The sequence below is a fragment of the Ptychodera flava genome, chromosome 13 (assembly GCF_041260155.1).
Source record: "Ptychodera flava strain L36383 chromosome 13, AS_Pfla_20210202, whole genome shotgun sequence".
In the NCBI taxonomy this organism is placed as follows: domain Eukaryota; kingdom Metazoa; phylum Hemichordata; class Enteropneusta; family Ptychoderidae; genus Ptychodera; species Ptychodera flava.
Genome location: NC_091940.1, coordinates 28,993,537 through 29,016,498, shown reverse-complemented (window position 1 = coordinate 29,016,498; position 22,962 = coordinate 28,993,537). Strand labels below are relative to the sequence as shown.

General features: G+C 37.8%; 2 protein-coding genes and 1 long non-coding RNA gene across 5 annotated transcripts in view; all 3 read left to right on the top strand.

The window, feature by feature from the left end:
• Positions 1-22,962, top strand: part of LOC139148105 (cholesterol 24-hydroxylase-like) — a 120,490-nt gene that overhangs the window by 12,511 nt on the left and 85,017 nt on the right. The window lies entirely within an intron of this gene.
• Positions 528-9,698, top strand: LOC139148072 (uncharacterized). The gene is made up of 4 exons (XR_011555866.1): positions 528-659; positions 8,340-8,428; positions 8,672-8,738; positions 9,005-9,698. It is a non-coding gene; the product is annotated as an uncharacterized lncRNA (long non-coding RNA).
• LOC139146938 (D-beta-hydroxybutyrate dehydrogenase-like) lies at positions 12,703-17,743 on the top strand. The gene is made up of 4 exons (XM_070717798.1): positions 12,703-15,132; positions 15,601-15,725; positions 16,915-17,037; positions 17,442-17,743. The coding sequence occupies exons 1-4, from the start codon at positions 14,966-14,968 to the stop codon at positions 17,741-17,743; spliced, it is 717 nt and encodes a 238-aa protein (XP_070573899.1). The 5' UTR covers positions 12,703-14,965.

Here is a 22,962-nt window from a genome sequence, read left to right as displayed (position 1 = left end):
TCAGGTATGGCGTTTAAATTAAGAATACAGCAAATAAAGTGAACATAATTGATTATCACGGTGTCATGATCATAGAGAATGAATTCAATCTAATCTGAATACCAATCAGATGAGACCATCAGCCAGCAAAGACATTTGAAATATGCTCTTCGAATACCAGTTGTTTATCGAGCAAGATTCAGTTTTATCATCTTTGCTCCAGGGACTTTCAATTTTCTATTGTCACAAAAACAAGAGGTTTACAACTTCATTTAATCAAACTTTGCACAGTGACCCTGACTTGTATTCTTGATTTTGAAATACAGTGGTTGAAAGTTTCATTGAGGAAAGTCCAAGCAAATGTTTGAGTCTTTCACTTTCGAGGCACGTACTGCCTTAAATGAACAGGGAGATCGTCTTCTAGTTGTTGCTAGGGACAGGGGTATACAAATCTGTCGATTCAGAATATTTGTTTCAAAAGAGAAAAAGAATAACTTATTCGCTACAGAGAATGGTCGGCACTGAGCTGAGATTTAAAATCTATTGTAACAAATATTATATCTCTTTAGGTCGTGAGGGAGACTCTGCGAATATACCCTACTGCACCCGCAATTCCACGCTTTCTAGAAAAGGAGGAAACCGTCGCTGGAGTCAGAGTGCCTGCGAATTCTAGCATAAACGTAAGATCCGGATTTATTGCTTTGCTTGTGAAAGAAAGTCTATTGAAACACTTATGGCATAATCGTTCTAGCAGTACTCTTTGTCTCTTGGGGTTTATTAATTACTACGGGAGACTTTGCAGAAGCTATTACATATTTTTTTGCATGATTATGAAGATCAAATATCGTTCCAACCCAGAAGCAAACTGGTCTAGCAGTGCCAGAGCTTGGTTCTATAAATAAGTGTTGAACATTTCTTAAAAACATTTTCAGTACAATTCTGTAGATAAAATTTCGTTAATAGCCAGTACTTTATACAGAATAAACACAAAGTATTGAATATGGAGGCACCTTGGACATTGGTTAGCTTACCGGACTCATTATCAGAGGATGGTGAGTTCGAGATCCGATATAGGTCCAGAGTAACAGACTGACTTTTAGAGGATGGTGAGTTCGAGACTCCAGCACAGTGTTGTGCCCCTGAGCAACGCATTATACTCCTAAATGCTCCATTGGTTACGGGTACTTCATCCTGTAATTTGTTTGCCTATTGTAGTAAATCAATTTATTAAAAATATAATAATAAATCATGCAAAGCATCGAACCTATGGGTCTTTGCATTCCGACTGACAATAGCACGCCTTTCTATGTAACAAATGCATATTTTTATATATGTCACTTGATAATATGAAAGGATTCTAAGTTCATAACAGGATTTGCAAGGTTTTACCTCTCACACACTACTTTATTTTCTCATTTTTGTTCAGCTTACTCGTGTAAGTAGTATTACCTTATCGACATCCGGCTCCGGACACTTCCCCATTCTAAGCCCTAATTTTAAAAAAGAAATCCCTCAATACCTTTTTCGGTTAGAGGGGCAAGAGTCATTGAGATAGGGGTCTGGATCTCCCTCTACTCTTTAATCCTTGTGGCGCGCCCTGTTTTTTTGAATTAAACATCCAGCGGTAGTGGATTATCCAAAAGTACATCAATTAGAAGGATGGATTTTTTGGCTTAGTTATTTCTGTTTTGACTATGTTGATAGAGCCTTGCTTCCCAATCGAAATATTTGAGTTCAAAAGGAGGCTCGCTGTGGCCACTGAAAACAAATGCGTTGCCAAAGAGTTCATAGCCAAACCAAACAATACAAACACGGTAACCAAAATTTTCTACTGTAGAAAATAGGCTCGGTACATAGCAAGAAGGGAAACATAGCTAGAAAACAAAACACAACGAAGTAGACTACCATCCGGAGACAGTATAGAATATAGCTTAACCGAAAATATAACCAGGAGTACCCAGAAACTTCCATTTGGAAAGATATTGCTGCGGTACATAGCCAGAAGGGAAACATACCCTGGAAACAAAATAAAAAAAGCAGACTACCATCTGATGACAGCTTGACCATCTAAACAATGTTTGTTTACATGGGCCTACATGCGAAAAAGTTGGTCTTGCCCCACCTACTCCCACTGCATGAAAACACAATAATACAGAATACAATAATACAATAATACACCAATGAGTTACCTGTATTATAGAATAATACACGTGAATTCACATGAATCCATATGAATACAGGCTAAATACAAGCAATGGATTATTGACTGTATTCATCTGTATATGCACTCTTCAGCTAAAATACAGGCAATAATCCATGCAAATACAGTAAGCATTATTTGGTTTTCATGCAGTGTCCTGGAGAAGAACGCCAAGGAAAGGGACCTTCTGCCAAACATCTCCGAGGTGGACTTATTGGCATTGAACAAAGACCAGTACCACCTCCCACTAGAGGGCTGCTGGTCTTTGTCGACGATCTTTATGTCTACGGCTACATCCGTGGAAAGACATGGTGGAGTTCCCCGTGAGATCCTCCTGCGCCACTGGAAAGATAGAAATGACCAAGGAAATTGTTTCGCAGGTCCTGGGCGCCACAAAGTAGCTGTTCTGGCAGGACCACAGCCTATACATAGTCATAATGCACGCCATCACCATTCGGGGCACAGTCGATGGCAGCACCATCAGAGGCACCACAAAGAGGATAGACAGGAAAATGAACACCAGCGCCTGGAGGAATTGGCAAGAGAGGAAAGGCACGGAAGAGCCTGCTAGCCCGTTCGTGACAAAAGTGGATGCCTCGGAGCTGCCAATAGAACTCCTTCTTGTGGGCCTGGCAGAATTCGAATGGGGATGCTGTCCCTAGGGTATGGGCTCTACAGCATTGACTACACGCACGCCTTCTCTGGAACATGAACAGAGATGCACTGGTTGAGCACCTCCAATATGGCACAGGGCTTTCGTGTTGAAGGGAAGGTATAAATAGAACCTGGTCTGCTAGCTTGCAGCGGTGATGGAGACCAACTGAGGCTCTAGTGTACGACTAGCTTGCAATGTTGATGGCGGTTAACCGAATGACCCTGTCTTTTAAGATTTGTTTGAGAATCCAATACAAACCATGCAGGTGGGCTGGAGCGATTTGACTGGGAGCTGCTGGCTCTAGGCAACAGACTCAATAGCGTCAGCTTCACTTCTCTGGCACTCTAGACATGGACACGCTAGTCGAGTGTGTCTATGAGACACAGGGCCCGCAGGTGGAAAGGGGATGTCAACAGTGACCAACCAGGGAGGCCCCGTTTGATTCTTGCCAACACTGACTCTGTGGGGACGCACTAGTGCACCTGGCATAATAGCCACAACGGTCGCACGATCCATTCAAATATCTACAACACGGTGGTCTCAGACTTTTAGGTTTGCGAGGTATGGAGCATGGTGGGCGGGTACCCTGCAAAGTACATGGACTGCACTCACAGCCAGCCACCAGTGATTGACCTTCCAGCACCTGGCCGTGCAGTCCTGGGGTCTCTGTGTATGATTACAAATCCACGGTGGTGGAGTTGGAGGCAGTGGCCGAGGTCCACATAGCTACAGGCTAAATAGCTGACATCCTAATCTCTCCAACAGCCACCACTGAGGTGGAGGACGAGGCAAAATGGGAGAAAATGGTTCTACGGGTGAGAGGCAGCTTCCACATTGTTACATGAAAAAAAAATGGTGAACCAAGCAATGTCCTTTAAATACAATTTATTACAAAAAATAATCACGAAGTCAAGAGATAGAGTACAAACTGTAAAAGTTTACAGGCTACTTCTCTCAGCTGGAATGGCACACAGCTCCAGAGTTGAGTCAGACACTTAGACAAAGTGAATGGTCCTTTGACTTGCTTGCAGACTTGAGGTTGCGCAAAGTTCAGAGAGTAAATCCAGCGTGGCAGTGAAGGTCTTGAAAAATCTTGAAATTAAAACTGCTGGAATTTCCTGAGTCGCAAAGTAACACGCAATTGACAAGATCCCAATGTCCGACTGAAAAACTATGCCGTCCCCTATTTATACTCAATGGCTATATAAGAGAATATAAGAACAATCGAGAAATACTGTCGATATACTAATCACTGTTCCTAAAATATCTCCACATGTGACTGATTGAGTTTCCAGAAAGTGCATGGTAATATGACTGAGGCCAAAGTAAGTAAATTCCTTGTTTTGCGTACACTCAAAATCCTAAAAGGTACGCGGGTAAGTGGCTAAAACACACGCAGACATGTTAACACAAAATCATCTTGCCCTATAGGACATTTTCTCAAACAACATGAGTACTCCTGTCATACTGTGATCGCTGTTTGCATTTTCATGGCAAATGGATCAAAATAAACAGTCATTTGGAGACGTTTGCTTTACTCGTATTATTGTTGTTGTTTCTTTCTTGTGTTTCCAATGTGTCTACATGTCAATACTATTGCAAAGAACCTTGACGACCTCTCCAAATTCCTTAAATCTGCACTGGCAGTTTGAGCAATGGGTACAACATAACAGTATACAGTAGCAGTCTTTCGTGCTCAAGTGTTTGCAAGTTTCTTTCAAGTTTCTTTGGTAATGTTTATGCTCTGATGCAATGTTATAATTTTGCTGAAAGGAGTCTATGCTTTGAAAGAAAACACAAAAAAAATCGGTTGGCATGAAGCCTCTGCATTCAATTTTAGAAAAATGGGGCATTAGAGAGAACAAGGCACTGACGAAATTGACAATAGTCTTCCCTGTAGTTTCCTCCAGGCCACTCGAAAAACCAGCATCTTTTCTTTCCATCAAATCAATGAAATCATTTCATAATCGCAAGCCTATTGACAGTTATTTTCCTTGCACTTTCAAATAGCACGTCAAAGGCATTTCGTTTAAAAGACTGATCACTGGTTTGTTTTTGTTTCAAGTTAAAATGGACAAATGAACCAAATTTTTGGCAAAACTAAAGGACCGATAAACTAGGATTGACTTCAACACCTTTCGATTTTTCCTTCTGCCGTACTCTCCAAGTCACTAGTACCATCGTGGTACCCAAGTTGATTTCAATCGGCCGACTGAATCTCTGTCTGTTAAAGTCCTGGTGGCTGGCAATGACCAGGCCTTCAAGTAGCCGTGCATAGGTTTGTTGGTTTGTAACTTCGATTATTTCTCAGCATTCATCCATTTTTTATCGTGAAAGCAAAGCCACAACAGACAACGAGAACGCCGGGCAGCGACTATCGACAAAGCTAAAAGTGTGCATGGTACCATTTTACGTCACCGTATGGTTCATTGGTGAAATCCGACTGCCGTAATGGAGTACTTCGCCACAAAGTTAAAAGCCACGACTTGCTTTTGCGACGAAATAGCGCCATCAACGGTGAAATTTAAGGAAAGTTTGTGTTTTTTCCCCCAAATCTCCAAAAACCTACGCGTGCCTGGACGCAAAACAAAGAATTTACTTACTTTGGCCTTATTGACTTCAAGGTCATGAAGGACAGTGACCTTAAGAATGTTCTAGACTAATTAAAGTCAGGTCAAAAGTGTGGGGGAAATGGCCAACATAACAACATGTGCCCCATTTTCTGGATAGATATCCTGGCAAAAGATTAAAAAAAAATGTGGAAAATCAAGCCTTTCTGGTGCTACTCCAAAACCAGAAATTCGGGCACGTTTTCTGCTCCAAGCAAGAACAAGCAATGCTGCCACCCTCTATTTCTCGTTGAAATGGAGACAAATGAAATGGGCCTGTCTCAATGCACAAATAAGTTGGAGAGACGCTGACAAGAACAGGCAACTAGGTGTATTGGCACCCTTGAAGATACCAAGGAGGCATGGGAGACTGGCAGCGGCATGGTAGAAGGAGCACTTCACAGCCCTGCTGAAAAGATTGGATACAGAAACAACAAGCAGGCCCGGGTAGGGGCTTTGCCAAGAAGCACACAGAATGGGAGCTGTGAGGCCTTCAGGTCGTGCTGCAGCTCCTCCTTCTAACGCAGAGGCCAGACTTTGTAACCATCCTTTTGGGCGACAAAGGGCCCAACAAGGGGTCTCGAAGCCACGTGCAGGGACTTCCAGCAAGAAGGCCTGCAGAAAAATAATTGCTCCCTCTACGGGTTACCAGCAAGCGATAAAACCCAGATTCACCTTGAGATTGGCAAGTGCAAAGCCTTTCAACTGGAGATTTGCAAGTGCACGTCCTCCCACAACAGAGAATGGAAAGAGATCCACTGGAATCCCCTCTGTATCCTAGAAACCCCCAACAATGAGGAAGCAGGAGGAAGAAGCTTTATTGGTTTTGTTTTCTGGCTATGTTTCCCTTCAGGCCATGTACATACGCTGTAGTTCTCTAAATGGAAAACATTGTTTGCCCTGGCTGTATTTTTCGGTTTGACTATGTTCGTTTGGCTGGCACATTTGTTTTTGGTTTTCATGTCCTAGTGTGCCAAAAGTATTTGTTTTGGAAAGCAAACACTCTTTCCACATAGCTTAAACAAAAATAGCAAAGCCAAAAATACACTCTTCTAATTGCTGTACTTCTGGGTAGCTCATTACAGCCGGATCTATAATTTGAAAGAACAGGGCACGACGGAAGGGTTTGGGAGAAGAGGGAGGTCCAAACCCCTCCATACCCTCCTTGTCCTTCCAACCGAAAAAGGTGTTAAGGGATGTCTTTTAGTATAAGGATAAGGATAGGGACGAGGATATTTATTTCCCAATACAACAGAAAAGAAAAAAATAGAAAAAATACAGACACAATGAGAATTAGTAAATTTGGTAGGGACTAGAAAAAATATCCATGAGTCCAGCCACCTTCCATTCACAATCGCTGAATCTATCATTTTGCCAGAGAGCGCCATGATGAACATTTAGGTCTAGCCTCGCTATTTGAAATAAATTCTATATCAATGTAAGTACTTAAATTATAAAACTTTGAAGTAGATTAAGATATACATGACAGAAAATAAACATGTTAGATAAACAGGAGATGACATTTCAGGTCTCTTTTAATTTTTGACTTGGATTTCACAAATCTTATACTTTCTAGGATTTGGTTTCAGAGTGTAACACCACAGAATTTCATTGAACACTGTCCTATATTTATATATATATATATATATATATATATATATATATATATATATATATATATATATATATATATATATATATATAATATATATATATATATATATATATATATATATAATATATTTTGGTGGTATTTTAGGGATGAGAAGAGTTCCCTTATCTTTCGACCGAGTAGGATACAAATTTTGAATACTTGAAAAGTCACAAGCAATTTCTGGAGGAAAATTTCCACTTATATTATCATTAATAAAAAGTACAGTTTGATAAGTATATTGCTTAAAGCATCAAGTATTGCCAAGCCGACTCATGAAACATGGTGGTGTGTGCTCAAATCTGTTGGAGTTTTAAGAGTACGTACTATTTGCTTTTGGGTAAGATGTATAGGCTTAAAGTAAATGGTGTAAGTATTCCCCTAAACTTGTACTGAATAAGAGATATGCGATAAAATAAAACAATTATAGAGTAGTAACAATACTGACTGAGGGACAATGTTCTAAATTTTACATAATACAACGGTCTTCTAACTTATTGTTTTGTTAACCTTATATGTATGTTCTTTTCAGGTAAGTTTATTATCTGGGTCAACCCCAGTCTATTGAGTGCTTTGACCTTCATAAATCTGTTCCCCTTTAAGACTGATCATGCCTTGGCATTGTACTAGTCTGTTTTTTACCCCGGAATATTACATATTCAGTCTTTTTTGTATTTATTGTTAGTTTGTTATTACCAGTCAACTACATGCAGAAACTGTTCATTAACACGTTGTAAATTTATGACTTCGCTTGAGTCGAAAGAATGAAACAAACTCGTATTATCAGCAAATAAGCGAGTATCAAAGAAATCTGTACACTTTGCGAGGTCATTGACATAACTGAGAAAAAGAGTGGGTCCTCTAGAGCTTAAAATGGGAAAAATGATCCAGAACTAGTAGTCCTTATACTACTCGTGTTAAGTAGCTATATTAAACACGTATTCTGAACCAAGAGATTGAGCTGTCAGAAATTTGAAGATTCACATTGGGGCACTTTTTCAACATTGACAACTGTCAAGAAATCTTGGTATATCTCGGTCGGACAGGCCAGGTACCGTTTGAAGACAGCTGAGTACTTTTACCCCGTATTTAAATCGCTTAAAGTAAGATTTCATAGTGTACTTCATTGTAATCTCAATGTCAACAATGTCAAGATATTTCAGAGCGACCAACAAAGTCGATCTGTGCAAACTATAGGTTTAGCACAAAACCAACTCTTTCTCTGATCCTCTCACACATTTACAGATCGATCTGTTCTGCATGGGAAGACACGAAGGGTACTTTGAAGACGCTAACACCTTCAATCCTGACCGTTTCAATAACACCGATACAATGTGAGTGACTAATAATCATTAAATAACTACATTTATCAGTAAATAAACAATTAAATAAGAATCAGAGTTCAGATCATATCAAAGACTCTCTTCGTATGAAATTCACACCTAAATTCTAACATTAAACACATATTCCTCAACATTATTTCTTGAAGAATAAGGAAAGGATGCCCAGATGGAGATTTTGAGATTTTTATAGGCAAAGATTTAAGATTTAAAAAATGATTTTACTTTTCTCAACAGCATACCAAACACGACCATACCATTTTCACTTGGACCACGAAATTGCATAGGTCAAAATTTCGCACAGGTAATGTGTATTTGTCATATATCTCTTTGTATTGCTTTCTAAATATGTTAATACAACAAGAGCATTGTAAAACTCAGCCAAATATATATATATATATATATATATATATATATATATATATATATATATATATATATATATATATATAATATATATATATATATTATATATATATATATATATATATATATATATATATATATATATTATATATATATATATATATATATATATATATATATACTTTTGAACATTTTTTCTTCCAGATCGAAATCAAAGTTATCTTCGCAAAGCTGTTGCCACTATTTGATTTCAGTTGGATTCCTGATCAGTCTTATGACATCGCTGACACTGGAACTATTAAACCAAGGGATGGCTGTCAAAACTTCATCACTCTGCGTTGAATTTTGTAATTAAAATGAACTGAATTGTAAACATTACATAACTATAAATCTATGTATACATTGAATGTAGAGACATAATTTGATACTTAGATGGTTCCACAGAAACTTTGTGAGGAAGCCTGTTGATTCATGCGGTATAGGTAATTGACACATGAGCAAACTTGACCAAAATTTGAATTAATTGATAGCCAATATGACAGTCATACGTCAGAGATATTATTGCATAGTTGAGCTGATATGATTTTTCATGGATCCACCTTTCGTCATATGCATGACAACTTACAAAGGTTTTTGGCTTCCGCTTGTCTTAATAGTATGGTACATCTGCTATAATTAAAGAAACGTGTCTTCATCACCTTCATTCCGTATGTTTGTAAAAGAATTCACCAGTATTCATTTTGCAGTCTAGCTATTATCATTTGTCACATATGAATGCATCTTAGATTTCAAATCAATGGATTCAACGATTATGTTTCTTGTGTCTTCCTTGAACTGTCTAATAACGTTGTGTTTGTGGCATTATAAATAAAGTCTGTCGGGTGGATAGTTAAAATAACCATGTTATGTAACTGACTTTCCAAACATCTTTGTATAGATTGATAGTTAAATTTCTATTGTACGCTACCATTCACCGTGAACAAGTTTCAAATTTTCATATTATCCTAATACACCTGTATGATGGCAATCATACTTATAAAAATCTTTTTCACACACACATACTGACAATAGGATATCACGTATAAGACATGATTGAGTAATTTTCCGCCCGATCCGAAGCCTTGACCCTCGTACGTAGCTAATCACTCAGCAAAGAGGTCAGCCATCCAAACCACTCTACAAACTAAACTTGACCACGGCTACATTCATACGTTTGGGTTTCAAATAATAGTGATCACCCATGTGTGTGCTTTCAAGGTCTCCTATGCACATTCAGCGCAATGTAATTTTTATCATTTCGTTATCAATGATTCTATTATTTTGTTTCCTTGTACATTTCAAAACTATTAAAAACGATATGTAAAAGCACCGGAATTTTTTAATCCGTGTAAACTATCATTTGAATTCGACCTCTGTTATAACTAAATGCTTCATTTCAACCACCGATCCATATTTTCTTAACAGTAGGTGAATATTTGACTGTGGAGGAATTTCTGTATCATGAAAGCCCATAAGCTTAGAATATTAGAATAACCAAATGTCACGCTATTTTATTCAACTTTTGTGACTTAACCTTTTATTTGACTTCTTAATTCAAACTTTTTAGTCATTTTACTTATATTTTAACTTTTAGAAATAAAAAATAGCAATTTTGAATAGGAAGTTGCCTGTGGAAAACAAAACCAGAAAATGATGGAATGTATGATATAGGATGGCTCTAGCATTTTACAAGAAAGTAGCCGTATATGTGTCTGAAAGCAATGAAACGCCATTGAGGGCGTTGTACCTCATATCATCAAGGAAATATGAATCAGCGTTTGGAATTTCTTGGTAAGCCGTACAGCGGTAATTTTGTGCCACGTTGTAGTGAGTACGCCCAGACATCAAAGCAGCTTTGTGGCGCGTTGCTAATTTCATTACTACTATTTTCTAAATCTATGAACGGAATGAAATATCTATTTTAATGTAGTATTTCATACTTTTATCTTTCAATTGCTTAACGCCCTTAAAAAGAAGCTCGAGCATCTATTGAAAAATCGCCCGCGTAAAATGAGTTCGATCAGCCGTAATTGCTATAAATGTCATTCGTTGTCAAATTTTATTATGTAACCCATCAAATGTAACCATTTGGAAGTAAATATTGTTGCACTTCTTATAAGATATGGTTTCAGTGAAAAGCGTAAATACGGATTCTGCGGAGGTCCGGTATACACATTTCGGCATCGATAGCAATCACATGAATTTAAAGTTATTTAACGACATGTATGGCAACTCAATCATCATTTTAACTCTTACTACTGACGTGTTAATGCTAGTACTACTACCTGTTTTTCATCAATTACAAATTCAATATTAGCCTTTTTTAAGATTTCCATATTTTGACTAAATACTGAGTAACTCAACATTTTAAGTAAGTCCATTGTCTAGACCGCCTCTTTTCGGGCTTGAAAATTATTAATTCTGAAATGGCTTTTACAATTTTATAATCCATTATTTTCATCTTTTCCATTAAAGCAGTTTACATCATTTCTAGTTCTTACCAGTCTGTTAGTACGTAGATGAAAATTTCGACGGTTAATTTTTGTTGTGGCGGTATTTGGAGACATATCAGACTCAGAACGCTTATTGATATGTAAATATTACTTATGTGTATTCAATCGTTTTGTTTATCAAAAAATGAATTAAAAAATAAATGAATAAAACAAATAAACTCTTTCTAGAATGGTTTTGATTGCATTTTAACATGTATTGTATAGTCATTTAATTTTTTGTACGGCTACCAGTGGCATAACGAGCATTCGATATCCCCTCGCATGTCTTCGATATGGTACCACTTTGTCCGAAAATGTTCACATTGCTGTTTCAACTTTCTTGTAGAAGACTTTTTCCTTTTCTGCTGATTTTACAGTAGGATGTTGACATTTCCTAAAGAACAATATACAATTAATAGCAGTTCTACAAAGCTATGGCACAACATCCTGCACTAGCTTTTCATTGGCAAAACAACACCAAAATATATTAACGCTGTGCCACTACTATTATTATAGAAATAACGAACGACGCGCTGACTATTAACGTTTATTTATGGGCGAGGGCGAGAGGAAGCCAAAAATTAACGGGCGAGGCTTGCCGGGCCCGTTAATTTGGCTTTCCTCTCGCCCGCGCCCATAAATAAACGTTAATGGTTAGCGCGTCGTCTGTTATTTCAATTATATTGTCACCGAACCCCGAAAAAACGTCAAATTTTACGAAAATTTCCCGTGCGAACGACAACGGGGCCCCAGAACCTGTCAGTGAGTAGTGCGCGCTGCAAAAATTTTGCAAATCCGGAGATTTTTTTGAAAAAAGCGTCTAAACTTGGCCCACAAATGCTCCATTTTATTTTGTGGTTGATTATGATCTTTGTACAAATCACAATTTTCGTTTTAGCTGTAAAGTTACTGTGGTTACGATATTATTCATATTCACGGGCATGAAAACAAACCATGACTGTGTATTTGTGGGCAGTCACGTGGTTCAGCTCGACCAATTAAAACGCAATGGACAGGGCATGGTAATATAATAATATATTCATGACTCTCTTTGACGTCTGACAACAGACCATCGAATGAAATCTATGCTTTATATCTTCTTGAATGAGTGCATGTGTGTCAACACTGTGGTGAGGCCCAAACAATACTACCCAAACGTCTTTGACGAATGGCATTGCAACTGACAACAACTAAATTACCGGTGGGCAGTATTGGTGCTTTTTGATATTCTATCGTTGAAGGTAAAAACAGTTACGCCAGCAACATATTTACACCCTCTCTTCATATTCGAAAAGATTGGTCTAGGTTGACGTATAAGACGATACGATTTATTACCGTGAGTGTCTGGCGAGGTCACTCGATGACCTAATTGCCTGGCCGATGTAAAGCTGGTTATTGAAGCTATAAGCACAATCGTCTTCGGTTCAAATACAGGGAAGTGAAATATTTTAACGGCGAATGGTAATAACCTACTATCTTGAGCTAGGTGGCCTATTGTTATGTTATACTGTACGGAGAGGACAGTAACAGAATCGAAATTTCAAATATCAACACTGGGTGAGTTACCATGTGGAAAGCGAACTACAGAATTTTTATTCATATTCGCAATCGACTATTACTTGGTATATTGACTCAAATCAACGTTTAACTGACATGCTACGGAGGTCACTTATCTCACAAAGTCTGCCTTTTAAATTGATACACGTGGAATTGAATTGACATAATCTGAATTAGTTTTATAAACATATCAATTTTCTGAACTTGAGTATATATACAGCTGTATCTACTATGGAGTGCTGACATAGATGTCAACTCTATGTAATGCAAGGACCGTCTTGATGTCAGCGTGTTATCGATATACTGAACAGCTGCCAAGGGCAAGCTGTACGAACCAAGGCTCTGTTCCTGGACCACTATTTATGTACTGATGTGCAGTTCTCCTGTCATGATTTGAAGAATCTGTTTCAACCGAGTCCCCAAGTCTTTGAAGAACGTGACTTCGTTACTTTACCCGCACTGAAGCTATCGAATTGCAGGTCTAAGTCGATGAATAATATCGAAGACGTAGCAGTAGAGTTTCTTCTATCGTCTGCTGTGTTTCTAGCCACAGTCACTACTTCATATTCCTTAGCATAAGCTTCTAAGACAATACTCATGTTGTTTTACTTTTTTCCTTATTTGTCTTCACCGTGTCTTACATTACATTAAGATATATCCTTTTCGCTATCGAATCGAAGATCCAAAGCTTAACCTTGGCAGCCAGCAGGATAACCAACTGTCACTGATCTTTATTATATGTGTCGTCGACGGCGACGGAATCAAGAAACCTACAGCATCCACGCAGCCGGAGAATGTGCTGATAGAAGGACGAGTCAACCAGACTGCTTGGCACCGAATTCTGTCTTCGGTTCAAATACAGGGAAGTGTAATTATTCTTATTTACAGGCGGCATGCATGGGGGCCGCGAGATTTTCCACATTTGCCGATGAAATATTCTGATATCTCACAAAAGCTTCTTGGAAACCATGATGGCTTATATCAGACCCGTTTCGTATGCTCCTTCCTTCAGTTATAAAAGCTGCAAGAAACCAGTCGCTGTGAATTTACAATAAAGCATACAAGCAACATTTCTTTTTACCGAACTATCAATGAATATTTAGGAGATCGGAAACTGATATGGTTTTTTAATTGTTAGGTCATTGGGTTACCTTCGGAACATCAGTACGTCAGTGCATTCCTCTCATATCCTACAGATTCCAATCATATCCTTGACTGAATATCCTACATTCCTTACCCACTTTCTCCAACAATGTGAATGACCTAATTATGTCCTACATAAGACAGTGACAAGAGAATATACATCTCGGAAGCAAGCGTGAAATTGTTAAAAGATTCGCCATTTAGGTAGAGTGCGCCTCGGGGACAGATATTTGGACTCACAAACTTTAACAATTCTTTTCTGATGGCGTGGCTCGTTCTAAAAGCTATTGGAATGACAAATATGTTTTTCGTTTTCAGTTTTTTCCGGGAATCGAATATTGTACTTCCCCCCTCAGAATTAACAAAGGGATGGTGGCAATTTTGAATTTCGAATATCGGTAAATGTCAGGTAACTTGTTACACTTGTACCAAAAGTTGCACTGTGATCCCCGATTTTAATTCTTGATTTGGTAAGAGTAAAGCTGAAAGTTTCATGGAGGAAAGTTTGAGGGAAGTTTGAGCAAAGATTTAAGTATTTCACTTTCGAGGCGTTTACTACCTTAAGCACATCGAACCGCTGTATTACCAAATCATGACGTCGAAACCACGAACAATCGTATACATTTCTTCCGACAACCATGGCTACTTTTGCGGTGTTCTCTTGCTCTCATTTCACTACAACCCGCTAGAACAGAACATAGTAAGGGGCTGTGCATCACTCAGCTTAGACAATCGCACAGCCAAGCAATTAACACAGCGAGTTAATGACGTATTTTATCATTCGTAGCTTTCATTTGGTAATGTTTATAAGAGTGAACTTGAATTTGGTCAATGAATATAAGTTGTCAATTTGAAGGTGAAAGAGGAGAAGGTATCGCCACATCATAAATTAATCTCGCAACGTTTTACTTTAAAAAACAGATGCTCCAGTAGAATGGCATTTAGAAAGACTGGCAGAGTAGCCCTGATAACCGGGGCCACTTCACCGGACGGCGTCGGCTATGCAATAGCAGAATCGTTGGCAGGAAACGGATATTCTATAATCTTACACGGGAGACGGGATGCGGAAGAAGTTGAACCGTTGAGAGCAAAGCTTGAAAGGTATGTGAATCTAGCGTCCACCCTCAGTCGAGGCCACGAAGGTAACGCCCCCTGCCTCCAAATATCTTTAATCGCGACTTTGCAATAAAAGTAAGAATATTGTTATGTTTAGTACTTTCTCTTGACTAATATAAAGTACTTTCTGTGTTCGAATTCGAGTAAAAACCCCATGAAAATACTGAATCTCAATCAACTTTTTTATTTCAAGTACTGCTATCAACAAACTAATTTGATATTAATTCAGCGCGTTTTGACTCGATTCAATTCTCGAAAGCATACGTTTTACGCGGCAATCACATGTTAAAGACGATTATCACTACTTGCGAAATAAAACCTTCAAAAGTTTGCTGTGATAGAACTATCCTCTGTATCATTTTAGTGTAGAAAATTTTGGTTAGCAATTGTACAATATTTACCGCTTAATAACGTAGTTGTTGATTAGTTGTGTAATCGTGTTTATCTTATAAGAAAGCATCAAGTTAAAGCCAACTATATTCGTGCAAATCTACTGAAGAGGTCTGAAATAGAAAATCTTTGCAGAGAGGTGAAGACAATATACCCTGGTGGCGTGGATGTACTCGTCAACAATGCAGGTCAGTTCAACATCACCCAATGAAGACAGCCGCTTTCTCTGTCAAGTAACAAGGTGGGATTTTCCCCAGTAATCGCTCGCGTCGCATCAATTTGGGACATTTTCGACTTTTTGCACAACCCTCGCCCAAACAATGAAATAAATGCCATGACCCTTAAAATTATACATATATAATATAATATAAAATAATGTAATATAATATAATATAAAATAATATAAAATAATGTGATATAATATAATATAAAATAATATAATATAATAAAATATAATATAATATAATATAATATAATATAATATAATATAATATAATATAATATAATATAATATAATATAATATAATATATGATACGATACGATACGATACGATACGATACGATACGATACGATAAAGTATAATATAATATAATATAATATAATGCAATATAATGCAATATAATATAATATAATATAATATAATATAATATATAATATAATTTAATATACTATACTATAATATAATATAATATAAAATAATATAATATATATAATATAATATAATATAATATAATATAATATGATATGATACGATATGATACGATACAATACGATACGATACGATACGATAAAGTATAATATAATATAGTATAATATAATATAGTATAATATAATATAATATAATATAATATAATATAATATAATATAATATAATATAATATAATATAATGCAATATAATATAATATAATATAATAAGCTTATAATATAATATAATATAATATAATATAATATAATATAATATAATATATATAATGTAATTAATCTATGTATGAAGCTTCCCTTCTTTACATTAACCATTGCTAAAAATGGTTTGTAGAAACTATGCTTTAGGTGGGGGAAATAACAACACATGATTGACAGGAAAAATATAGAAATCGCATCACCCTTTAGTCCGCATCATATTTGTTTTCAAACGCTTTCCCCCTAAAGTGACTTTACTCATTTGTTTGCAACTAGATACCTTCAGACGAAGAGCCTTGCGGTGCTGGTTGCCAGAAACTATAAATTAGTTTTCTGTTTGAAGTTGACTTTTCCAATAAACTGCGTGTAGGATTATTTTAATCTGGCATTGAAGTTCCTTTCATGTTCAGCTTTTTTCATGGAATAAGTAAGCTTATAAATTTTTCAAATATCATATCTTAAGGTCCTTCTACAGGTTTGTCTCATCGTGCGAAACTTGAAGATTTTCCACCGGCAAAATGGGACGAACTGATCGCCGTTAATTTAACGGCACCGTTCGACTTGACGCGACTGCTCTTTGGTGACATGAAAAGGAAAGGTAAACGATGGAGTATGAGATCTTTGATATTTTGGGTCCAATTCAAAGTACTTGTCTCTCTCAGGATGCCATACCATACCATGCCTGTTAGTATGTTCAGCACCAACTTATAGAAGGAAATCGTGGGGTTGACCCTGATTATGGCATTAAGTAGTTTCTTATAGGCCATACTTGCAAAAGTTATCAATGAAAAGTGGTTTATGAAGAGGGTATCCCTTTTTGCTCGTTTGTCTGATTCACCGTTTGCAACAATTTGCTGCAAGTGTTTGAAGCTCACGCGGGGTACACGTCATGAAACCAGCTGCGCAGATTTACTACGTATCAACTTTACGGTGCTTTGGCATGCAGCGTACACCTTAGAGCCTTAATAAGCTTCTATGATATCTCATTGACTTTCATACTAGGTTGGGGACGCATCATAAACATATCATCAGTACGGAGCAAAATCGTCGATGCGGACAGTAGTGTGCCTTACGCGGCGGCTAAACACGGGCTTAATGGCTTGACCAAGGTGCGATTTATGCATATTGTTGATTCACCGTACAAGTATATTAAGGCAGATGCCGGACAAATATTCGGACTCATGAAATTTTCCAATACTTTGCTGGTCTACCGTTTGTGGGGGATTATTTCAAAACCCTTGGAGAAAGCAAATTATCCACCGTCTTTGTTTAATGAAAATCGAAAATTTCACTTTCCCCAGTAGAGTTAACACAGGTATTGCGACCATTTTGTATTTCAAATATTGATATTGAATATCAGGTAATTTGTTTCTCTAGTTCTAAACTTTGCAAGGTGACCCTTGTCATTCTTGATTTTGTAAGAGAATAGTTGAAAGTTTCATCAAGGACAGTTTGTGCAAAAATTTAAGTCTTTCACTTTCGAGGTGCATTCTACCTGAAAAAGTGGCATGGCCTTAATATCAATCCCATAATGCTGCGAGTAAAGCAACAGCAGTGGCTGAAATACATATTTATTACCTTTTAACCAGAACTTGACTTACTACGGCGCGCCAAATGTTTCAAAAATATTTATCGTCATAGAGTAAAAATAAACTGTCAAATTTTCTTTCTAAAAAAAAGTCTTAAACGTGTATGAATAATATAGAAAAAAGTTCTTTCGTCCATATCATTGCATTTTATTAATGTACCTTTTCATAAAAATAGCATTCATTTGAAAATACGTGTCATTAAATATTTGAATGTGTCTGTACAGATAAAGATGACGTGCAACCGTCTTTCTTGATTGAAATAAAAATTCGATGGAATAACGGAAGAAAATAAACGAGAAAAGTATTATTGCAAAAAAGGGCAGAATGTTATGTAATGCTTAATTATAAAATATTCTTTAAACCGTAATGAGAAGATAAACTTTTCAAAAATTTGGAAATACCACACTCCCATACTTATTGACGTACACATACACGTGTATTTGATATAAAGGTGCAATGAATGCTGATTATAAGGGAAAAAAGAAAAAAAAATCAAGCACACACACAAAAAATATTGAAATGATTAAAAACAAAACTACAAATAGTACTTGCACTACGCCCAAAAACAAAACGAACCACCATCAGGTCTGACTAAAAAAGAAAGAGAATCACAATTGAAAAGTCGACCGAGATCGCGCCGGCCGCGTTGAGGCTGTAAAGAAACCAAAACGAGGTCAGCTTGGGAAAAAAACCAAAGCGAGGTTACAAAAAAAAAAAAAAAAGAGGTATACCAAAAAAAAAAAAAAAAAAACCTCAGTAGAAAAAAATGAGGCCCGTTCGAGAAAAGAAAACAGAGTGGGATACCCCGCAGAAAAAGCCCAACATGAAAATTGAATAAAGTCAACGTCATGATTGTTACAGTTTACACACTCGGATGTTGGACAAGATATTTGGAGTATTTCAGCGATAACTCTCAGCTTCTAGTCTTCAATATCATCTCATGGACGTCCAAGTTACCGACACGTCCCATTCTATATTAAACAGTAACCAGTTTTGGTTAAAAGTGGACAAAACACTCGTGATGGTTCGTCGGCTGCCAGCGGTCCCCTGGCTCCAATGTACACTCGAGGTGGTAAGCCAGCGGCCGGCGGTCCCGTCGCTAGTACAGTAGGCCTACACGCCGGCAACCAGCGATCCCCTCGCTGTAAAGTGTAGGGCCGCCTCTCCCAAACCATAGACAGTCTGTGCCCAAACCCCAACAAAACGATGGCTTGCCGCTAGCCCACGGTTACGTGTGGTTCGATACACAGCGGCCGCCGTGTGGGTATGCATAGTAAAATTGCATACCACCATGGATGTTTACATCCATGATACCACGCAGCGCCCTAGTTCTGCATGGCAGGGCTGTGTGTTACCGACGTTACACGGCCTCCCGATAACGCCGGTAACACACAGCCCTGCCATGCAGAGCTACCAGCGGCCGCTATGTATCGAACCACACGTATCCCGTGGGTTTAGCCTCTGAATGGAGTGCGGCAAAGGCAAAAATACTCGGGCTGAAACACTCCGTTTAAATTCGAGGCAACGTTTTCATAAGGGAGCCTTCAGTAATTACAGGGGGGGTGGGCCGGGGGAATTTCGCGAACACCTGTACCGTAAAATGTGACCCTCCCCCCAATCCTCCCGTCTAAAATGTGACCCTCCCCCTTGTCCGACATTCTAAAACTTGACCCTCCCCCCCCAACCACTGCGGTATTCTCCCCGGGAATAACTAAAACACTATCAGCTAATTTACATAACAATTGGTTCAATTGTTATGTTAGGGACAAATTACAGAGGGGAGGGCAGGTGTTTTTGGAGGGACAGTCGCAATTTATCACGCAAGAATTTTTGAAGAGATATGGTATTTCATACATTTGAGGTAGGGTCACCATATTTTGTGCAACTATAAGAAGGCAAGATGTGGCTGATTTAGTGCTTCATCCAAAAATATCAAATCATAATACATGGAGTCTATCAGGCAAATTACTGACAATTTACCTCCACAAAACATGCTATATCTGTATTTTATATATGTTTGATAATGTATTTAAATGTACTTTGCTGAATAGGGAAGTAAACTGAATGAACATTTGTGTACAAGAAATTGATTTCTGAATTTCATCTAAAAAGTTGGTTCACCATCCATGGTGTTTATGATGAAATTATGAATAGTTTTTTTTCAGTACAAAAATAGGTAAATCTTTGCATTTGTGTACTCTTGATTATCGATATTAATTTCTTGATTAGACTGGAATGGTTACAAGTCCATGATTGTGCAAGAAATTTGATTTTGGAATTTCACCAAAATGTCAATTCACTATGCATTGGGGTCTATGATGAAACTATGAATAATTTTTTTTCAGTACAAAATTTGATAAATCTGTGCATTTATGTATGCTTGATTATTCACATTATTGTTCTTGATAAGACTAGAGTGGTTACAAGTCCATTGTTGTGTAAGAAATTTGATTTTGGAATCTCACCAAATGTCAATTCACTATGCATGGCGGTCTATAAGTGTGTGCGTATTTTGTTGGTGATTTCCTATTCAGGAAATATCACACGGACAATCAAAGTTTTGGCCATAACATCAGCTTCTGTCAAAAGTGACCCTCCCCCCAAGATAGGTTTATAAAAAGTGACCCTCCCCCTTGAACTGTTTTCTAAAAAGTGACCCTCCCCAATTCCCCCGGCCAACCCCACCCTGTAATTACTGAAGGCTCCCTTAGTACATGTAGAACGCGAACTCGCCCGACTTGACAAACACTGATCAAGCAGCCGCTATGTCTCTGTATACTGTAGCTCTGGGTGGCAGGGCCAGGCTTAGCTGCAGTACAGTAGCTCGAGGCTTTGCCTGGGTATTTGGGTCGGACGACCCAAATACCCAGGCAAAACCTCGAGCTACTGTACTGCAGCTAGGCCGGGCTGTGAGTTACCGGATACGGCCAAGCCACCCAGAGCTATGTAAAGGCTACTGTAGCCCTGCGTACCGGTGCTGTGTGTTTCGGGCGTTACGTGTAACGCCGAAACACACAGCACCGTACGCAGGGGTAAGGCTACTGCACAAATATCGTAGCTCCATATATTGGACTGTGTGGATATAAAGATTTCTGCAATGGGGATCGACATGTCGTGTATGTGCCGGTCTAGCCCTGCGAGTATAGTGAGAGTGTCTGGCATTGCGAAGGCCGGACACTCTCTCGCCATACTCGTAGTCGTAAGGCTTGTACAGTTGCGTCGGTCGTCTTGTCGAACACGGAAAATGATGGACGTTCTCTCAACACGCGGTAGATTTCTTCAAAACTATTCATCATGATTTGGGTGATCTTTGAGGATAGACGAGGAATTAGCAAACAACGAGGTGGTTTATTATCATGGTATTTGAACCCGATGTACCGGACCACACGTATAAAACTGTGTAGAAATCATGTAGGGCACAAGGCGATGACAGTGCGGCTCGGTGGAAGGCCTGCAGTGAGCTCCCTGCCATACCGCGCCTAAGGCATCGATATGTTCTCAGTGTTGCTATGAAGGGTCATGGGTTGTACGTCTCGCTGGTGATCTGACCTGTGGACAGCCTGAAATTGGCTCAGTTAACTTGACTCTCTGGAACTATTCACTGTTAACTTCGACGTTCTTTAGGTGATTTTGCCCACTTCATTTCATCAAGTATGGTTTCAAGTAGAGCAGGGCCCAGCCGAACAGAGCTAGGTTTCAAGATGTCACGTTATCACTGAAATGCTCAATTAATATTTCGTCAAACATTGGAGTATGTGGTGATCGGATTCCCCGCTGTTGGGGATTCATTGATCGAAGGAAACGTGAACCATGAGTTTTTTGAATAAAATAATTGTAATTTCGGGCTTGTTAGTTTTTTTTTCTGTGGCGAGTGCTCGTTTTTTTTTTTTTTTTCTTTTTTTCTTTTTATTTTTTTTTTGCTGTGGCGAGCCCTCATTTGTTTTTTCTTTCCACAGGCCCACGCGTTTTTTTGTATTTCTGTTCATGGCATTTTTTATTTTTTTCGTTTTTATTTATTTATTTTATTTTTTGTAGATCCACTTTGTTTAGAGCCATCACTGCCGAATTTTTTCACCGATTTTCTCTCTTTACTGTCAAAGCGGCCGGTGATTCATATTTTATTTTTGATTATCTATAATACGTTTATTATGAGACGTAGCGCTTTTTAATTTTCTTAAGTACATAAATAATTTTATGTACGCATGGCTTTTTGTCTGATTCTTTTATAATTATTTTCTGTATGTGGTTCACGTTTTTATTTTTTGTACTATTTTTTCCGAGTGGTAGTAGTGATTTTTAGTGATTTTCTTGAGAATTTTTGGACGTACCTCAGTATAACATATTTTTCTTTTTTTTTGTAAAATCAGCACTAATTGCACCTTTTACACGAACTATTATACGTGTATGTATGTCGATAAGTATGGATGTATGACTTTTTCAAATCGTTGAAAATTGTTTATTTCCTAATACGCTTAAAAGATTTTTTCTAAAGTTAAAATGAAGTATTAAATGACATTTCTGTCTTTTGGTTTTTAATTATACTTTTCTTACTTATTTCCTTCCTAATGAGACCGAATTTTTATTTCAATTGAGAAAGACAGTTTATTTTTGCACTGAATCGATAAATATTTTTGAAACATTTGGCGCGCCGTAGACTTACATTCCAAAGATATTTTCGCTTACTTTTATATAAAACTGGTTGGAGATTGCGGTAAAAAATGAGCCATAGATAGCACCAAGTTATGCACCTATATGAACTAGACTTAGATAACATGGCTTGTTAGAAAATTTCAGAAAGAATAAATCGAAAAAAAATAGTCAAGTAAGTCATTGGGCTTATGGCGTAAGGCACAACACTATTGTTTCTTAATCAAAAAACAAGTCAAAATTAGCTTCGAATTTGAATACGTCTTAAAATACAATACAACAAGTCC

Excerpts from the sequence above, each read along its gene's own strand:
- LOC139146938 (XM_070717798.1), top strand. The coding sequence starts at position 14,966 with ATGGCATTTAGAAAGACTGGCAGAGTAGCCCTGATAACCGGGGCCACT. Across the intron at positions 15,726-16,914 it reads TGTACTCGTCAACAATGCAG|GTTTGTCTCATCGTGCGAAA; the intron begins GTCAGTTCAACA and ends GTCCTTCTACAG. Across the intron at positions 17,038-17,441 it reads TGGTGACATGAAAAGGAAAG|GTTGGGGACGCATCATAAAC; the intron begins GTAAACGATGGA and ends CTTTCATACTAG.